This window comes from Bacillus rossius, chromosome 1 (assembly GCF_032445375.1).
Source record: "Bacillus rossius redtenbacheri isolate Brsri chromosome 1, Brsri_v3, whole genome shotgun sequence".
Taxonomy (NCBI): domain Eukaryota; kingdom Metazoa; phylum Arthropoda; class Insecta; order Phasmatodea; family Bacillidae; genus Bacillus; species Bacillus rossius.
The window spans coordinates 9,454,054-9,474,735 of NC_086330.1; the positions used below are offsets into that span (position 1 = coordinate 9,454,054).

General features: G+C 36.7%; 1 protein-coding gene across 7 annotated transcripts in view; it reads right to left on the reverse strand.

Moving 5' to 3' along the window:
• The window catches only part of LOC134531973 (protein Gawky), a 161,677-nt gene that overhangs the window by 64,207 nt on the left and 76,788 nt on the right, over positions 1-20,682 (reverse strand). For 6 of the 7 annotated variants that reach the window (XM_063368087.1, XM_063368109.1, XM_063368119.1 and 3 more), the window contains 10 exons: positions 17,768-17,864; positions 12,357-12,593; positions 12,119-12,271; positions 11,607-12,038; positions 11,115-11,262; positions 10,434-10,644; positions 9,756-9,830; positions 4,961-5,164; positions 4,018-4,281; positions 2,589-2,780 (listed from right to left, as the gene is read on the reverse strand). In XM_063368087.1, the coding sequence (XP_063224157.1) occupies positions 2,589-2,780; positions 4,018-4,281; positions 4,961-5,164; positions 9,756-9,830; positions 10,434-10,644; positions 11,115-11,262; positions 11,607-12,038; positions 12,119-12,271; positions 12,357-12,593; positions 17,768-17,864 (2,013 nt within the window). The remainder of the gene's footprint in view (positions 1-2,588; positions 2,781-4,017; positions 4,282-4,960; positions 5,165-9,755; positions 9,831-10,433; positions 10,645-11,114; positions 11,263-11,606; positions 12,039-12,118; positions 12,272-12,356; positions 12,594-17,767; positions 17,865-20,682) is intronic. The other variant, XM_063368125.1, reaches the window with a different exon arrangement.

Here is a 20,682-nt window from a genome sequence, read left to right on the forward strand (position 1 = left end):
GTACCGTAAACAAACATGGAAAGTTGTTAGGTATAGGTAGGGCCTGGAATTTTTCGCGATCGCGAATTTTGCGAAAATTCGCGCGAATTTCGCATGAAAACGCGAAAAGTAAGTACATTGGCGAAAACCACAACATTTCTATATTACACTGCGAATATATCCCCGAAAAGTACCATTACAGTAGAATCCCGCCGATGCGAGCCCCCTCTGATGCGTCCATTCCGTTTATATGACCGTTTTTTGAGAAAACATGAAAAATTTGAGCAGAGAAAGTCGAAAATTTGAGTAAAATCGGCTGAAAAACAAGTCTGTTACACATTGTTGGGCTCTATGTGTTCACGTTTATCTTGGCGAGAGCTGTACTGTAAGCAGCCAGGCATACAAAAGACGTCTAAAAATAGATACCTCCCCTCTAGACTGGCCACGCGGCAGTGTCTAGACGAGCTCGGCGCCTCCACTATCGCAGGAAAAGCCGTCTCAGCTGTCATGTTAGATGTTATCTTACCCGCCCGGCGGCTTGACGTCATACGTGACGTGATGCGACGCTTACCTCTCCCATCCCCTGATAATTCTTCAAGGCTCATCCCTCCCAGAGCCACAAACCATGTAAAAACAACCCCCCCCCCCCCCCCTTTTTTTAACAGCTAAAATTTCAACACATTCCCTCCCTTATTTCAACCTTCTGCGTGAGAAACTGTCAGCGTGTTTTTTTTCTCTTTTTTTTTTACGCTGCGAAGGGACATGGAAAAGATAATTGCTTGAGCTGTCAAAATAAACATCGCTGACGGCAAGGGCGGGAGCGCATCCTGTCGGTCTGTCGCTGTGATTATCTACTCCGAAAACATGTCACAGCATTTCAGGATAGCATTGTTCTTATTTCTTTCGTTTATAGCCGAATGTTTTCTACTTGATCCACACAAGGTTAAAGTATCCTTTAACCCAAGTCTTGTGTTTCAGCATAATTACCTTATTTTTACATAAGCCGTGTTCGTGTATGGTTTTGATGCTCAAAATTGATCTAAGTTTCTTCTCATTTGTGCACTGGGGTTTGTTCAAGTGGCAACCCCGTGTTCCTCCACTCCATTAAATACGAGCATATCAGTATCAGAAACATGGGTTTTATTGTACTGACAATAGCACAGTGATGTGCAAATTTTGCAACTGTAAAGTTTCATGGGATAGAAAAGATTTCATTGACAAACACCTAAAGTCGGCTAAGCATGTGGCATTGGCAGCCAAAAAAAAAAAAAAAAAAAAAAAAAAAAAAAAAAAAAAAAAAATATTAGTTGCAAACATCTATAGCAACGTGTCTGTTTTGTGTAACTGTTTTGGATTTAATTGGCTGTTATTATGCATATTAGCCTATTCCTAGTATACATGGATTGTTTACTAAATATGTAAACTATTATATTCAATAACTGCACAATTTAGTCAACATTTAAAATACCGGTAAAATTTCCATTGCATAACGAAAATACCGACTTTAAACCACCGCTTTTCTAATTTGAAAGTACCGCTTTTTGCATATTGAAAACACCGAAAATTTCCAGGCCCTAGGTATAGGTAATTATTCAATGTTATAAGTTTGCAGTAGGAGACCAATGATCAGCTCAAATAATCGGCTACGTTTTGCCGATCATTATGATCGGCAAAATTAACAAAATCGGCCGATTATTACGATCGGGGATCCGCATCGGCCCAGCTCTAGAAGCAACATAACCAAACATGAATGATGCACCAAGCGCTTTCTAAATTATTGTAAGTAGTACATCGCAAAGACGCAAACGAACAGATAAAGGTAAATACGTACATAATGAAAATTTACACATCATACAAATTTTTTACTATCTTGTATTTAAAAAACTAATTTCACAATAATACATGCTAAATTATAAAATAATAGATGCCAATTATTAAGAGAAAAAAAGGATGTTAATATTTCCAGCCCATAACTATTCTTCACAGGAAAATTATACAAAATGAGTCATCATTAAAATGACCATCAACTGCTTTCAGCCTGAGTCCAAATCAGCTAAGTAAAATGCCATCAAAATTCTCAATCACTCCCCATTCTTATTTCTTCGCACTATTCTAGTCTTCACTCTCATGCACTCTAATTATATGCTCTTCCCACCACAATAGTAACTAAACATAAAATAGTAATTGAGTACACAATAAACACTTTGTAAATAAGAACATAAAGCAAGAACTAAGATATTAAAATCTTAAAAAACAAAATAATTTATTTAACAATGCCAACTAAACCAGGTTCTTATAACTGCCAACATAAAACATAATTTAGGCTTCAATTATATCCTTAAATGACTTTATATTATGCTAGGGTCTCCTAATACACACCATAATCATTCCTTCTCCACTTTCTCTCACAGAGGTGAATTAATATGCCGACCTCACTGTCATTGTAAACCGAAAAGCATTAAACAATTTAAGATGTCCAATAAGATTAAAATCTGACATTTGACTTATAAAAGTATTAAAAATATGTTTATTTTTTCTCTTCTGATTAGCAAGTCACTGCCATTGTGAACCGACAAGAATTGTGAGAGCACCGAAGGTGGAGGGCGAACCTGCAGGTTGTTGATCTGCTGCTTGGTCTTGGTGATCTGCACCGACACCTGCAGCACGGCGTTGGAGTTGCTCTTGGCGGGCTGCGCGTGGATCACCGCCTGCTGCTGCAGCAGCTGCTGGAGCACCTTGATCTGCTGCAGCAGCTGGTTCAGTAGGATCAGGGTCTGGGGCGCCAGCGGCTGGTTCAGGATCTGCCGGCCACACGTCACTCACCGCCTCTGCCGTCCGGTCCACTCGTGGACTCTTTGACTTCACGGGGGAGGGGCGTTGCGACTTGCAAACAGAACTCTCAAACCCACCTGCTGCGCAGAATGCCACGTGTAGGGACACCTGTATTTCGCGATTTCATTTCACGTCAAGGTATTTCACAAAAAACACTGTAGCTTTTTCTAAAGAGTCGTGGCCAATTGTGAGGGTGCAGCAGTACGGTGACCACATTCTCATTGGCCCCGTCAAGAGCGGGACGACACCTCTCACCGACCTCAGCCAATAACCACAGGAGAAAAGCTACAGTATTTTGTGAAATACCTAGTCACAAAATGAATTCGCGAAATACAGGTGTCCCTAGCCATGTGCTACTCCAACAAGCACTATTATTTCATTGATAAATTTAATGCAGTAATTTGCGCACAAAAACTTAATGCATTGAGCCTTGGGCATAAATAACTTTAACATTTGTAAATCTTTAACAAAGTTTTTTTTTATTTAAAGAATAAAAAAAGACCGTACATGTGTACAAAATAGACCAATAGAAAACACACACACACCAGCTTGATGTTAAATAATTAAGAACAAGAATTTATGATTAAATTTTTAAGGGCAATTTAGCTTTCAAAAAAAAAAAAAAAAAAAAGGAAATCCGAAAGGAAACACTTGATTACACTCCTAAATAATTGCTGGACAACCGCCTGACAAAAACTTTGGTAACTGATTGCTGTTGCACGTTAATCCTGTCATGTTTACAAGGTACACAAAAGCACTAAGAATTTAACAGCGGGACCAAAATATAATGAAACTTTTATGCCAGAATTTTAATCCTATCTTGACGCCCTGAAATAATGTTGCGACGATTATGCGATAAAGCACGGTAGTTGGTTCAGTCTCATCTTCCAATTTTATTACCCACACAATACATTTTACATTTCTGCAACTTATCATTAGGTAAAGAAGGCAACATTCAGACTATTGTTCTACCTCACTGCAAAGACACACCTGCACGATCATTTTAAAATTACACATAAATGGATTTTTTTTTTGACGTAGTAAAATATTTAAGTGATCTTCACCTTCGACATTGTCTTAAGAGTTAGATGTTACCATTTGATTTAAGTGATCTTCACCTTCGACATTGTCTTTAAGAGTTAGATGTTACTATTTGATTTAAGCGATCTTCACGATGTTACTAGGAATCGGAACGGAAAAGGAGACCTGGTGGTTGAGGTAGCCGGCCTGCACGGCCATCTGTATCTGCTGCACGAGCATGCGCAGCTGCGCGGTGGAGGGCTGGTTCTGGGGCCCGCGCGAGCCCTGCGCGAACTGCTGCTGGTGGGCGGGCGGCTGCTGCGGCGGCGGCTGCTGGGTCAGGATCTTCTGCACGATGGCCGGGCTCATGCTGTTGATGCTGGCCAGGCTGGGGTTGCCCGCGCCCAGGTTGGTCATGAGGCCGGGAGTGCTGCTGACGCCCGGCCCGCCCTGTCGCACACAGTCCACAACCTGCTCCAACAATACCATTCACATACAGTGTCTTTATACACATCACAGGAGTCCAAGAAATTCATGCAAAATACAGTGTTCCACCAAAGAATTTTTTGTATCTGCAACAGAAACATGTTTGACCCATACGAAAATGTAATACAATAGAAAAAACTTGCAGGCTTTAACTAGACTTATAGAAACCAGTAATTTTTATTAGAATTAAAACCATTCATGATAAAATATTTTTTAAATTAAATTTAAACATAAAGTGAAAATTTCATGACAACATAAAAACCTATCCATGGATTTTCTTAAACCAGTAAAATATTCAGCTTGAGAATTGTTTTGTAGCCGATACTCAAAGATAAAAATAAAAAACCATTTTCATAATAAGTTTTAATTACAATCACTGATTTTTTATACATAAAAAGGAGTTACATATAATGTTGCAGAAAGCAATTCCAAATTTCTGTTTAAAATCTTCTTGGCTTCACACATTTTATTTTATTTTAATATTTTTTTTAATGAATGAGTTTTAATTGCTGTTTCTATGGGTTACTAATCATCTAAAAAATATTTGGGTTGTAATGTGAAATAAAATCATTTTTTTCTAATATTCACAGACCCCTAGCTTCAACATGATCTGCTACCACCACCACTAACCACCAGTACTTACAGGAGGAGCAAAAGGCATCTGCTGTGCGACGGGGTTGAATCTCTGGCCTGGGAATCCTGAACTAGGATGGTTCGAGGTGAGGTCGAAGGGCGAGTGGTCCTCATGCCTACGCCACTCTACGTTCAGCCTGCCTGCCGTTAGAAGTTCTTGGGCATCGTCAAAGTTCATGTTGGAACTACGTAAAGCACTTTCCACATCTTCTTTCTAAAAAATAAAACAATAAAATTGGCCAATCTCTGTGAATAACTACCTATAAGAAGCATCGACATTGATGCAAAATACACACGTAATAGTAAAATAACATAAGATTAAAGCTACAGTGTAACACAAGAAAATATAAAATGTGAAGCTTAAAATTATGAAATATTGGCACTTGACAGAAAAAGGATACTTTAGCCCTAAGTCACCAACTGGAAAAACTGAAACAGTTACACAACTATAATTTCTATTATTATTATTTATTCCTTTTAAAATAAATAATCAAGTGAAACTATTTTTTTTTAACAAGATACTTTAAAGAAAAAATAGAGGTTTGTTAGGGTTGCATAAATGCTATCGCAGCATGTCTACACAAATCAGTTAATAAAATTTCCCTGACTTTCAATGAGCAAACAAATCAATTTATCTTTTTTTTTCAACAAAATTTATCCATTTTGCAAATTTTCTGAACAAAATAAAAATATTCAGCCTTCACCATAGCTGTCCAAGTTAAAACAGAACCGTGCATATGCCAATTTATAGTGAGAGACCCAGCATTAACACAAACTGATAAAAGAAAAAAAAAAGGGGGGGGGGGATAAATTCTTAGTCTGGAGCATGGCATTTTCCCTTTAAATTACTATCAATGAGGTATTTCTAAGCAATTTCCAGATTTTCGTAAATTCCCTCACTTTTCCAGAGCATTTCAAAATAACCTGACTTCGTAAGCAAAGGTCGATTACGTCGAGTTGTTAATTCCATCTTCTTGCCATTACTAAAATTACGGGATTTTCACTGAAAATTCATCAATATAACTTACTCTCTTGTATTAGTAGTTGGTTTGCAAATTAATTTTTAACCAGAAATTTACTGAATATTTATTTTCTGTTTAACAGTTAAGTCACGCAAATGAAAATAATTATGAATGCTTGCATGAAGTTTTGCTGCTATAAGTTTATCTTAAGAAAACAAATTACAGTCAAACCTCATTAATACGAATCCGCTTAGTACGAAATGCCCGTTTATGCGAAGTACTTTCACAGTCCCGGAAAATAAAGTATGATTTCCTATGTTATTCAGTACTTTTAATACGAAATACGGTTAATATGAATTACGAAGTTGTTTTGATCACTCAAGTAGCTGTTAACGTGTATAAGTAAATGGTTAATACGAATTTCACCGCCGAAGTCTAAAGTAAATCGTCTTCATAACCGTCAATGTAAACAAACGTTTCTCCAAAGATACATGTATGTATCCTACAGCGCAAAATGGTCGAAAAACAAGATGAAAAGTTCAACTCTAGTGGCGATGTTAGTAACTAAACTAGAAAAGATGCCATGTTGTAAACGGAAAACGAAAAGGAAAGAACTCTATACCTTATTAATATTAGTCGTCGGAAGTGTACATACGTAGAAGTTTAAACAAACTATGGAAAAAAAGTTCTGATATTTTCCATTGTTCACGCACGTGTATCTTAACCTCAATTTTAAGTGTTTGTTTTGTAATATGACTGCGAAACGTAAACGCAACGAACTTACATTGCAAGTTAAAGTTAAAATTATCGAAGAAGTAGACAATAGAGAGAGAATGAAAACTGAAATTGCGAGAGAATTTAACATCCGCAATCGTCGGTGTCGACAATACTAAAAAATCGTGAAAAGATTGAATCGGCTTTTGCAAGTTCGTGCAGATTATTAACAAGAAAAAGAATGCGAGGCCCAAAACATCAAGAGATGGAAGCTACCTTGTTGCAGTGGTTTTAAGAAATGCGTGCAGCAAACTTGCCAATTTCTGGACCTATGATTCAGAAGAAGGCAGATTACCTAGCATTGAGGTTAGGAATTTCAGACTTCAAGTTCAGCAATGGTTGGCTACAACGGTTTAAGGATCGCAACAATCTTGTTGGCAAAACTATGTGTAGGGAGTCGGCAGCAGTAGATATGATCAAAGTTAAATGTAGTAAACAATGCCTATAAGAAAAAGATAGTGCAAACCAGAATTAATGCTTTTTTTTAAACCAAATGTTTGAATTTAAAATGTGTCATGAATGCAAGTTTATTGAAGTTTGTATTATGATTTATTCTGTAAGTGTTGCATTGTGTTTGTTTTATTCAGTGTTTACATATTCGTCATGCATGTAGTGAAGCCAGCTTATATGTACTACCAAAGGTGTGTATAATTTTCTTTATAATTCTAAATATAGGCATTTAAAGTTCAATCAATTTTTTTTGTCATGATATCCCAATAGTTTGGTTAATACAAACCCTCGTTATTACAAGTGCTAAAATATGGTCCCTTCAGGTTTGTAATAATGAGGTTTCACTGTACAAGAGAGCTATCCCAGTGAGTGAGGCTAAGTTTAAAACTGCCTAATTAAAAAAATTCCATCAATTTTAAATATGATTGTGAACAAATGATGTTCACAGTAAATTGCAAAAAGCAGAAGCTATTTATAAATTAGATACAGTAGAACCCCGATTTTGCGAACACGGATTTAACGAAAACAGCGATTTAACGTAAAGGTTTTCAGGAACCATCAAAAAAAACACCAATTTATTAAAATAATAATATAGATTTCCAAAAAATGAAAGTAAATAGTAATGGAATCTTATTAAAAATTACACTTTGTGGTGTCAGTAATAGAATGGAGGTACTATATATTAATATGTGCCTTTGCATCATCTGTCCAAATACGAAAAAATTAAAAAAGTTGTTCAAATTGCTTAAAAACTGCGGGCGCTGTAACTGAATTGCGTAGGTGCGTGCCATTGCGCGCGCCTGGATAGATAGGCTGTCCGCGACACATGACGTCATGAAGGGTTTCTTTGTCCGCATCCCCCTCCCCCTCTTCTATGCCTGGCTTGACTCACCACGTTATCTTCCAAACACGCCCGCATAGTAACAGTGCTAGCCAATAATCACACGTTTCCAAATATTCCCTTTCCCATCCTCCAGGTTTTTTCAACTTGTGACCACGTCACACCAATACGCCATTATCATTATTCTCTAGAGGTGTAAAAGTAACGAAAAAAAGCATCCCCGTATGTATTCGTTACTATAACAATTAGTACTCGTTACTATCGTATCACGTTACATTACTCGTTACTTCTGATACCGCATAACATGCTATGTTATGTTGCAGCAACGAATCGAGTCGTATTGCGTACGCGTACAGTATGACGTCGCGTAAATAATAATAAATAGAATATAAACAATTAACAATATTTGATTATTAACAGTTTTTGTTAACCAAGAAACAATTAAATCTCATTAGAGCGGCTTTTTTATACTATCTCTTTTAAGATAAGAACAAAAAAAACGTGAAAATACGCGATAATAAAAACATATTTCAAATATGTAAACAATACTTTCTTACGTTGTTTCTGTTCCAATCTCAAACTTTGTCTACACACACAATACCTTTAATAAACAGTAAAAAACTTTAACGACGAATTTCCAAATTATACTTTACTTAATAAACAAACATCGTTCTTTGTAACGCAAATTCATTAAATATGCGCGCGCATGCGTAAAACATACGAAAAATGCGAGTAACGAGATGCAGCCGTGTGTAACGTTTCGTTACTCGTTACTAGATGGCGCACCTGTTACTCGGTACCGAATACATACGGTTTGCTACAGCTTTATTATTCTCAGTAAGAGCTTTGTGCGCGGTGTTTAGTTTTTGGACGTTTTTTATAAGTGCTGCGCAGCTCAGCGAACAAAGAGAGTCAGCCGGCGGCTACGCCGCGCCGTAATAGCAGCTGACCGAGTACAATGACCTTTCTCCGCGTACGGCGTGCTATTGACGGAAATTTTCCATCAATTTGCGGCTAATTTTTTTATTTTTTATTTTTTACTGTGACGCAATGTGTATGTAGCTCGTATTTGTTATAAACGCTGCAGGTTGCGACTGTATTTTAATACACTTTAACGTATTTCTTACACTTTACATATTTTTAAACTTTTATTTTATGCCTCATTTTTCACGGGGTATGAAAATCTGTATGTACGACCGAGGTGTGTGTACGTACGAACCGGGGGCCGTACAAGCGAGATTAAAAGACTTTGAAGATGTAAAGTTGACGAAGTCTGAGATAGCACGGCAGCACAAGATATCAGCGTCGACCCTGTCTACGATATGGAAACGGTAGGGACGCGATTATGAGTGCGGGGGTCATTGAAAATCGGAAAATCGGATTTAACGAAACATCGATTTAGAGTAAACATTTTCGGTAACCATAGCACTTCGTTAAATCGGGGCTCTACTGTACTTTAAAAGGATTTTTCACATTAAAGTGTATATTTTCAGATACCTAGATGTTACCTTAGTAACGGTTCAGTACGAAGAACTTTCATTATTAACTACCAAAACTAGGGTTTTCAGGGTTTTTTTTAAACGAGATTTTACTTCACAAGTGTATAGTAAGACCACTATGCATTTACTTTCTCTTTGTTTTGTGAAGACTAACTTTAGTTGTACACCTGAAAAATTTGCTATGGTAAACTAAAAAAACCCTAACAATTCCAGAGGAGAAATTGTTTACAGTAATGGTAAATGTACAAGCTACATGGAGGCTGCATTGCGAACACTTACCTTATATCCTCTGTCAACAAGAATGCGAAACTGCTTGCTAGCCCACAACAAATCCTTTGACAAAGGTTTGTGGCCCTGTTCAGAAGGAAATATTTCATTAACATTAACAACCATTCTGATCACAAAAACCAAATGACTATTTTATTTGTGTAACTGTAGCAAAATTTAAATGATACATTAACAACTTAAAAAAAACTGATTTATTTATTTATTAAATAATTTTAATTGTCACATGCCCATGAACAGCCAAGAGCTTCATTGGTAGGCACAACACAAAGATACAAGACATAGACATGACTGGTCGCTGCAAGTAAACCCCACCACCACCACCCTTGTTGTATCAAGAGCGCGAAAGCACTACCTGAGATGGGAATCACTGCAGGCATGCACATCCGCAAATGGCAAACACACGTAATGTGAGAGCCACACACTTGCAGCGACAAAAACAGTAACAGGACAAATACAAAAACATAAAGGATATAAAATTACACACAACATATACAATTAGTATAACACAGGAGTAAAATATTTACAATGATAAAAGCAATAGACAGTTAAAAGAATGAATTCCCAATGAATATGAACAAATCAAAATCAAATTTTAAAACCAGGAATAAAAGTATAAATTAAAGTGAAAACGGTCACAGATGAAGACGCACGCACAGGCAACGTACACACCTGCTTGGGCGGCGGGCCCCAAGTCTGCAGCGAGTCGTCCTCCACCCAGCCGGGGTTCATGGAGGTGTTGGGTTTGGGCCCCCCCACCCACGCGGTCGGAGTCAGCGGGTTCTCGTTCCAAGAGCCGACGCCCACGTTGACGCCACTCTTGGGGTCGTCGGTCCAGCCGGCACCGACCGCCTCGTGGGGCCCCTCGCCCCAGGAGCCGTTCCTGCACACAGCACACGCTGCCACTGCCGCGGACAGTAGGGCAAAGGGCGGAGAGACCGGTTTCAAACATGTCAGACTTATAAGAGAACCAACATACATTATTCATTATCTTAAAAATTATTTTAAAAATGTAATTATAAAGTTCTAACTAGCAATACTAACAAAGAATATTTCAAATAACCAATTAGTTACCAAACAATTAACATCTCTCAGAATAAAATTTATGACATTATAAAATATCAAATTTACAACATAAGAAGATAAATTAAATAAATAACCTCAAAAGAGACTAGACCTAAACCTGAAAACAGACTCCATGCAATCAAACAATCAAGAGATTTTAAAATAATGTCTTAAATATCCATTAATATATTAATTTATCTTTGAAAATTTTCGTTGTTTTGAGGTGTAGAGTAGATGACACGTGAATATGCAAACTGGAATGAACCGAAGCATCTTAGGTAGTAGTACCTGGGAGGGTGTCCCCACAACGGGCCATCTGCCTTAATATTCCCAGGGGCGTTGCCTGGCAACCGGCTCTGAGGCATTCCCGGAGGACACTGCAGGCCACCTCGACCCATGTTGGACGAGGGCATCTCCTTCCAGTGTGAGACCTTGCCTACAATATCAAACAATTATCAATTCACTGCGCTTTAGCATCATTCAAAAAAATTGTTAGTCTTTTAGTAATCACAATCAAAACTTAAAAGTGGACAAATTCCTTTTACGATTTCATATTTAAATTTGTGGTTGACTATTTTATATTTCATTATATAAATATGAACTACATTTCAAAAAGCTTATCTAAGTTTTAACCAAGTAGATAATATGGTGAATTTTAAATTGATGAATAACTTTTCTGCAATTTAAAAAATTATTGTTGCCAGACTTTGTAAGGCTTTTTAGAATCAAATGACATCTGAGTCATTAACAGCCTGAATGAGTGAACGACTTGATGCTCGCCTCCTAGTCTGGCCTGCTGCTGCGAAGGGTTGCCCCAGAGCGAAGTCCCGTCGTCGTAGTTGGGAATGCTGCGCCTCTGGGCTGGTGGAGACGGCTCCTCCCAGCCGGACGGCTTGGGACCCGTCCCCGACATACCCATGTCCTTGGGCGGAGGGCCCGTCCACTGGTTGACGGCGGCGCCCGGCCCCACCAGCTTCCCGGGGGGCTGGTTCGGCTGGTGGTGGGGACCGTGGTGGTGCGGCGGCTGGGGAGGCTGCCCCCACATCGCTCCGTCCGCAACGCTGGGGTTCAGGCGCCCGCTGATGCGCGGGTCCCCTCGGATCATGGGGTCCGTCCCGCGCATGTCGCCCATGCTGCGCATGTCCCTGGGGTCTCCCCGCATGCCGTCCACCACTCCGCGCATGTGGTCACGGGGGTCCAGCATGCCACTCCCTGTTCACAACACCGTCCCTCACAGTCTGGCACACACACGCGCTGCATCACGGCCATCAGCGGTCGAGCAGTTCACTTGCCTCGCAACTCCCGAGGATCGTTGGTGCCACGCATGTCGCGCGGGTCCAAGGAGCCCATGTTCCGAGGGTCCCCCCGGGGATCCGTCCGCGGATCACCCCAATTAGAGGCGACGTTCGCGGTCCCTCCGACCCAGTCGTTCTCTTTCTTGGGCACTTGGAACAAAAAGAGCAGGGTCTTACATGTGGCAGGCCTGGTCGGGGACACCACGAACAACGAAAGAATGGTCTGCGGTCACACCTCCCCACATTCCACCAGCGGCAGGCGTGGGGTTTGCACCCCACTGGCCGGCAGGCGCTGCCGGGCCCACGTTAGAAGGAACGCCTTTCCACACATTAGAGCTCTCTGCGATGTCGTCGTCCTCGCCCCACGTGCCACCAATGTTGGTAGTGGGGGTGTGACCCCATGGGGTTTTCTGGGTTTGGGTGGGTGGAGGCTGGCCACCATTTCGTAAGTTCGCCTCCCAAAGGTCCGTTCCTGAACAAAATAGTTGTGTTCCAACTCAAAACCAAAACACAAAAAAAAAATTTCTAGTGGTCCACCGATGTAGATATATATGCTATTACAGACATCAATTGCAAAAATTTATACCCACCCTATGAAGTAACATTCTAATTTGTTCCAAGAAAACAGAACGCTAATTAAATATGTTTTTTTCCATAAGTGTGTATGTTCATCAAGATAACATTGTTTTCAAATCAGTTAAGTGTGCTAGTTGACAAAAAATTTTAATCAAGACACTACTCCCATTAAAATTAATTTACAGTACATATTATATGTTTCTAAATACATTTTAAGTACATTCAAATAAATAATGAGAAATATTTTGAGATTAAAAACATTAAAATTAAATTTTAAAAAAAACTTCATGGACTACTTTTTTTTTTTTTTTTTTTAATTTTTGAATACAAATTGTTTATTATTCATATTTTATTCAACATTGAATACTATTACATTGGTATAACTAATATCCATTTTCTTACAAATATATGACATAACATACCTTGAGAGTTTATTGAATACCAACATTCTCTGTTGAGGTTAATTCATTTGAGAAATATATATATATATATATATATATATATATATATATATATATATATATATATATATATATATATATATATACACACACATACATACACACACACACACACCTATACCCACATCCTTTATGTTTTAATGTGACTTTATAATCAAAATCATATACAATAAAACTACATTTTAAACATGCAACAAGTACTTAAAGACTTTTTCACTACCGTTTCACTAAACAGTAGCTGCAAAATTGTGAGAATGACTCAAAAAAGTGCTTATTTGTACCATTTCAAACTCGAAAATCAACAGTTATTTGTATTCATTCTGTCACATCTCAGTAGTGGGAAATAATAAATAAAATTAAAGTCAACAACCATGGACTGTAACACACAAAATATGGACACTCCATTGCAATGGCAATTAAAAGAAGTGGTAGCCATATAGATACAACTGTGTATAAATCAATAGTCACAACTGATCTGACAACTTGCAACACAGTAGCAGCTTACGTGCTGCATGTATCTATGATGAAATAAACAATGTTGCTCATAAAACCAAATAAAATAAATATAAATTATGGTTTTGGATCCCAGATGAAATTAGCAGAAATTGTGTTATCAATTATTTTTTAGCTTTCTCATATAGTACCTGAGCAACACATTATACATCATAATTTAAAATCATCTGTAGTCAAATTGGTGCACCACTATTGAATGCCAGCAGCAAGAAAAAAATTACTTTTGAATGCTAGCCAGACAAAAAAAAAAGGCATACTCAAAGCGAGCTGCCAGCACAAAGTCCATTTACAATTGTTTATTGCAAAAATGAATTAAATTTTTTGTTTAAGTAATAACTTGACCTACAAACCAATTTCCCTATACTATATACAGAAAAGTGATTTAAAAATTTTTATTTGAAGATTAATTTATTTCAGTAGAAAGATGCCTATTCATAGAATATTAAAAACTTATAAAAAAAAATTTTGTTGCGAGCTTCGGTAAATCATAGCTAAAAAAATTATGCCTAGCTTTAGAAAGCTGCTCCACTGAAGCTTATTTTAAATGTCTTTTTTCTGCCAAAAGAAAACAAAAATATTGAATACTGCATAATTTTTAGCAGAAGATATCAAGAGAAATTAACTTAAGCTTAATATTATAAAATGTAAATTTATTTCAGTAAAAGTATTTCTAGAATAAAAATCATATCAAAAGATAAATTTAAGATTACGTACTATAGTTGCAAGATATCCATTATGACAAAATGAGAACTACATGGGTGAGAGGTTCAGCTTGCTGTTAAATCAGAGAAAATGTGTGCACTTTTCTGGATTTACCGTGTTTTCTCACATAATCGTTGCACATTTTATTCTAAAATCAAGTTTGAAAAGTAGGGGTGTGACAATTATACGGAAAAAAATATTTTTTTAACGTAAAGTTATTCATAAAAACAAAACCCGTTCATGGAAAGTACGTTTATTAAAAAAAAAAAAAAAAAAGGTGGAGTATACAAGAGCATGACAAAAAATTTATATAATAATTCATTAAACAAAAACCTTTCTTGAAATTTAAATAGAAAAACCAAACTGTAAAGCGAATGCAAGCCACTTGAATCTGTGACGTGAACTAACGCGTAACTGTCATAGTATACGCTTGCCACTAAAGAGTGCGGGCCATCAAATGTAGTTAACTCTGCACCTGACAAAGCGCGCGATGCATGCAATCTGCGAGATATCAATATTCGATTACGTGCGCGGGCTCTATACGGGAAACAACATGACCAACACGAATGATGCCAACTAGCACTGGCTACATGTTTACAAAGCGATACACCGCGGCGACGCAGACGATCAAATAAAGGAAATAACGTTTAAAAATGTCTTTATAAGAAAATTTACACGTCAGACAACTTGATATTTTTCCGTTAATTAAATAAGTGATAATGTCCGAATAAATATTAGCATTCTACTTTAAAATACATTGTTTTATACGGAAAAGATACCTACACAAAGCGCTCTGCATCTAATAGCGGGACCAAAAACATCATGCGACGTTTATGCGAGAAGTTTTTTCATCCCAATTTTGACGGCCAAAAATATAGGGGCAAAGATCATGCGTATGCGACGATTATGCGATAAAAGAAGGTATACTAAATTGTATTAAACTTGTAGAATAAATTTGTAGGACAAAATTTAAAAAAAAAAAAAGTAATTTTCTTTAATCCAAATCTCAAATTAGAATCCCAAAGAGTACTTCAAATAAACTCATTGAATCTAAATCTAGGTGAAAATTTTAACTATGGTGTTGAAACAGTCAACTCTTTAAACGTTTATTTCAGAAACTAAGTTTCCACAATCAATTTATATTTTTAATTTATTTATATGATTACATTTTAAAAGTACGAAGTTCTTGGTGAATAGTATTAGGGCAGGTATGAAGAAAAATTTTCCTAGTAAAATTTAGAGGATAACAATGTTGAATTTCTTAAATTACTTTATTTTCTTCAATATTTTTCATTAAAACCGTTTCATTTATACCACTTTAGACCACTGTCTCCTGAACCTCCACTTGGTTAAAAACCTACATGCTCTGCCTGTAAACTGAGTCAGGTAGTTTCGTGTGATTTACAGGAACAAAAAATTGTTCACTAATACAGCTTTTATCATTTAAATTAACTGAGATCTAAATCATACCCAGTTAAATACTACTCTAAAATTAAAAATGTTAAGTAGATAATTCCTATTCCGTGGGAAATGCCCAAATGTACTATAAATCTATACTATAAAATAAATGGGAAACAACCATTCTATGGAGAATCCTCCAACTGTAGGGAGATACCTATCCTTTCTGTGGTTTAGACCAAATAAGATGTGCAGATTTGCTGGACTTCCAATTCTTTGATGTTATAATTTTTGAAGGTTCAAACATGAGTGACGGAATTTATGGATTTAATTTGAACGTGCTGAGAAACAAAATAACTTACATATTAAAAAAAGGCAGGTTTAAACCTAAATAACCTGGTTATAACAAAAAAAATATCCAGGTTTAGTTTTTTTTTAAAAAAAACCTTTTTTTTTTTCCAACCATGCATATGCTACTACAGTCCAGAACTTCCTGAACCACTGCAATCATGACGAAGAGGTATATAGGATGAGGGAGAGGGGGAAATAAGAGTTTGTCCAGGGTTCCTTTTCCTTCTCTTCACTATGGTTGCTGGCTAAGGCATTTCCTCCCCCTCGGCTATCACTCTCCCAGTCAACCACTGCATATTTTGCTTTTTGAATGGCTGCTGTTGAACAAGTACTAAAACACTCTACTGACGAAATAGGCACTAGGAAACGTTTAGTAAATATGGAATAAATATTCTAATTTAAATAACTTTAAAGTGCTAAGGACTTGAATTGCAAATTAAACTCCATAAAGTCTTTTTCATTAACTTATAATCGAAAAGTTTGGCGTAGCAATATATTCAGAGTTACATTATTTTCTAGTAAATAAAATCATCATAATTTTAACAATAAGAGTTTCTTCAAAAACAAAAATTTATTACACAAGCATTTTAAATAGTGACGAGACAAATCCCAAAGACTAGCTAGAATATACCCCTCGAATGTAAATATAGGTCCCCAGGGTCTGAAAATAAATTAGTGCATAAGAAATAAAAATGTTAATTGAAGAGTTGAAACATTCAACCCTTTAAACGTTTGTTTCACAAACTAAGTTCCCCAAATCAATACATAACACAATTTTATTTACATAATTGCAAATTAGATTACAATTCTTTGGGAATCGTAACCGGATAAGTATGAAGAAAAAAATTGACCTAGTAAACTTCAGAGGCTATCATGTTTACCTTTGTAATTCTTCAAATATTTTTCCTCAAATATTGAATCCTTCAAATACTAAGCATTTGATAGTATTTGAAGATTTTACTGGCCCATTTCTAATTTTAAACCAAAAACAAAATATTCAAATGTGTATCGATCAACATATTTTAAATTAATATATTTTAAATATAAAAATTAAACACAATGCAACTAATATTTTCACGACTTGAAATCATGCAGCTGTTACATAGTAAAGAAAAATCTTGCTAAAAACGCACTTCATTCCATCACTTTCTGAATGTTTTAAAGAAAGAAACACTGTGTATTTTGCCACATGTCTCCAGTACCCTCTAGCTTTCCACCAAAATATTCCACCTCATCTAACAACATTAATTCACTTACCCAGCTACAAGTCTATTCCAAACCTCATTCTCACCGCAAACTTGCATGAGCAGGAAAACTAAACGTAGAAAAATTAAAAGTAGTCACTTTCAAAGAAACAAATACTGTGTGTAGCACAGTATTGAGCGTAACATCATTCAGAATTATACAACTAAAAATCATGAAGATATCCATCTATCCATCTATGAATCAATGCCTTTTTTAATATGATCTCCATCTATGTATAATGGATCAGTGTCTTTTTGATAAGCTTAAAAAAAAGTTTTTTTTTTTGTAATAAACTTGCACAGCATCTAAATGGCACCCACTGAACACCCCGGAGAAAGCAGGTATGTCCACAACAACTGCAGGTAAAAGTAGTTGTTCAGCTGTTCAGCTGTGTTCTCACCATTGTTAACATTTGGTTTCCAAGCTGGCACACCGTCCTTGGCTCCCGGCTCGGGGGACGGGGGGATGTCCCAGCCAGTGTCCTGGTTCACGTGTTGCTACAACACACATCCACAACACAACGCTACTGAAACTGCAACAACCCTACATTAACTATATATAAGCTACACTGGCTAAAATAGTGTAAATCTGCGTAACGCAAAAATGTTTCTACCTCAAATAACCTGCACGAAGCACAATCAAGGATACTGTTGGTAACTTTACATTAATTCAAGAGCTGTTCTTGTACAGAAACCGGTCAGTTGGTAGGGACAAGATTTTATGGTTTTACGTTTACGTCAGTGTAATTTAAAAAAAAAGTGATATCATTGTCATTGTTTTTTATTATTAAACAATATCTGTAGGGGTGTGCGAATAGTGGATTTTGATGGTCGAATATTTTTGAATCGAATAGTAAAATTTTCGAATAGTTTCGAATAGTAATATATATATACATATTATATGTTACCACACTGAACAATGGCGGGTTTTCTTATATTTAGTTTATACAAGATATTTTCTGTGAATAAAACCACAAAAAAATGTTCACTTAGTATTTTTAAGAGTTATTGAGGACATGAATTTTTATTTAATATATAATAATATTTAATAATTGTTACCTATTGTTTTTCCTTTCGGTTACCACAATGGAAAAATTTGGATAAAAAAAATGTGTAGCATGGGAAATTAATTGGGGGTGCGGCGTTTGTCCTAAAATCGTTTGTCCTAATTTCGTTTGTCCTAAAAATTAGGACAAACGACTTTAGGACAAACGACGTTAGGACAAACGACTTTAGGACAAACGACTTTAGGACAAACGAATTTTAGGACAAACGACGGAACAGCTTCAAAATATTTTTACTCTGAGTTTTAGGACAAACGACTTTAGGACAAACGACATTAGGACAAACGACTTTAGGACAAACGACTTTAGGACAAACGACTTTTAGGACAAACGACGGTTCCAGTATCGATAAATCCTTACTCTGAGTTTTAGGACAAACGACTTTAGGACAAACGACATTAGGACAAACGACTTTAGGACAAACGACATTAGGATAAACGACTTTAGGACAAACGACATTAGGACAAACGACTTTAGGACAAACGACTTTAGGACAAACGACTTTTAGGACAAATGATTTTAGGACAAACGACATTATGAAAAACCAAGTTAGGACAAATGACTTTAGGACAAAAAACTTTGAGTCAAACTATTTTATTTAAAAACCACAGAGCATGTGAGAACTTACAGTAAAAGAAAACGTTTGAAAAAATAATGTTATATACTGGGGAAATACTTTACATTCTATGTAAAAAAAAATTCAGCGTTTACGATCGTTACAATTTTTAGACATCTAGGAATAAAGACTACGGTTTCAACGACCTAAATCTTTTTTTTTTGCCATCTTGGATCCGCCATATTTAAATAGAGCGCCCCACTCATTATGATGAAATTTTCTTCATGACCGCCATATTGAATTTTTCTGTTCCACTGGAGGCCGCCATCTTGGATGCCGTCGACTTTGTTTCTGTTCTTTGTTCCTAGATAGCGCCAGCAACGCTCTTGATTTTTTTTGTTCTTCTGGAGGCCGCCATCTTGGATACCGTTGACTTTGTTTCTGCTGTTTGTTCCTAGAGAGCGCCAGCCTAGCTCTTTATTTTTTTTTTTTTTTGTTCTTCTGGAGGTCACCATCTTGGATACCAAGGACTTTATTTCTGCTGTTTGTTCATAGAGAGCGCCAGCGTCGCTCTGATTCATCACATAAGGTCGATGTTCCATTACTTACCATAGCTATTATGGTCCTTATCGACATATTAAATTTAAATTTTTTAACAAAATACATTGGAAGCGCTGTGATTCGAATCATTGCAGCTCTGATCTCTAGGTTGAAAAACATACGCCTTTAACCGCACGGCCATCGAGACATTTACCAAACTGAGAATGAAATAAAGTATATATAAAAATAACATGCATATTCGGACTTGTAATTTTTTTGATTTAAAATAATAATAACACCACCTGTATTAAGACGTAACTGTAACAATTATCGTTACGGTCAGAATCTTGAATATCCGTAATTGTTTTGTTAGAAAGACGGGAAAAAATTTAAAAATCATTAAAAAATTAATCAATCAAATTAAATAATAAAAATCTTAAAAAACACCGTTGCAATTTTCGTTACGGTCGCCATCTTGAAAATTCATAATTTTAATGCTAGAGATTCGAAAAAAAAAATTACTTATTAGAATACTAATTATTTAGTTCGATTCCTGTCCTTGCTTCGAAACTATTAGAGCAAGAAAAAAAACAGATCCTTCCTCCACGAAGCCACCTACAGACTGATCTCCGCCACCAATCGCAAGGTATATATATCGTCATCTGGTATGACGACATGTCCGCCATCTTGTCTTCATCCGCTGGAGACCACCATCTTGTTTTCGTCTGCTAGAGTGTGCTGATACTATGTTAGTATAATATTCTGTTCACCATAACTTTGTCCTCAACTGTTGGCATTGAACTTTGACTTTGACCTTGAAATTTGACCTTGACAGTGACATTTTACTTTGACCTTGAAATATGATTTTACCTTGACGACCATCATGGATCCGCCATTTCTCGTTCAGTACATGCTACCAGGAGCTACCACCTGCTAGAGGTCATTGCCACCATCTTGTTTTCGTCTGCTGGAGGACACCATCTTGTGCGTGTACTCGTCTTATAGAGTACATTACCATCATACTTGTCTAAGTTTTACCCGCTAGAGTGCAGTAATCATTTATTATTACTGAATTGCCTGCCATCTTGAAATTTGGGCGCCATCTTGGAATCGTGTAATTATTTAGCTAGAAATTCTGGTTAAAATAACAAAATTC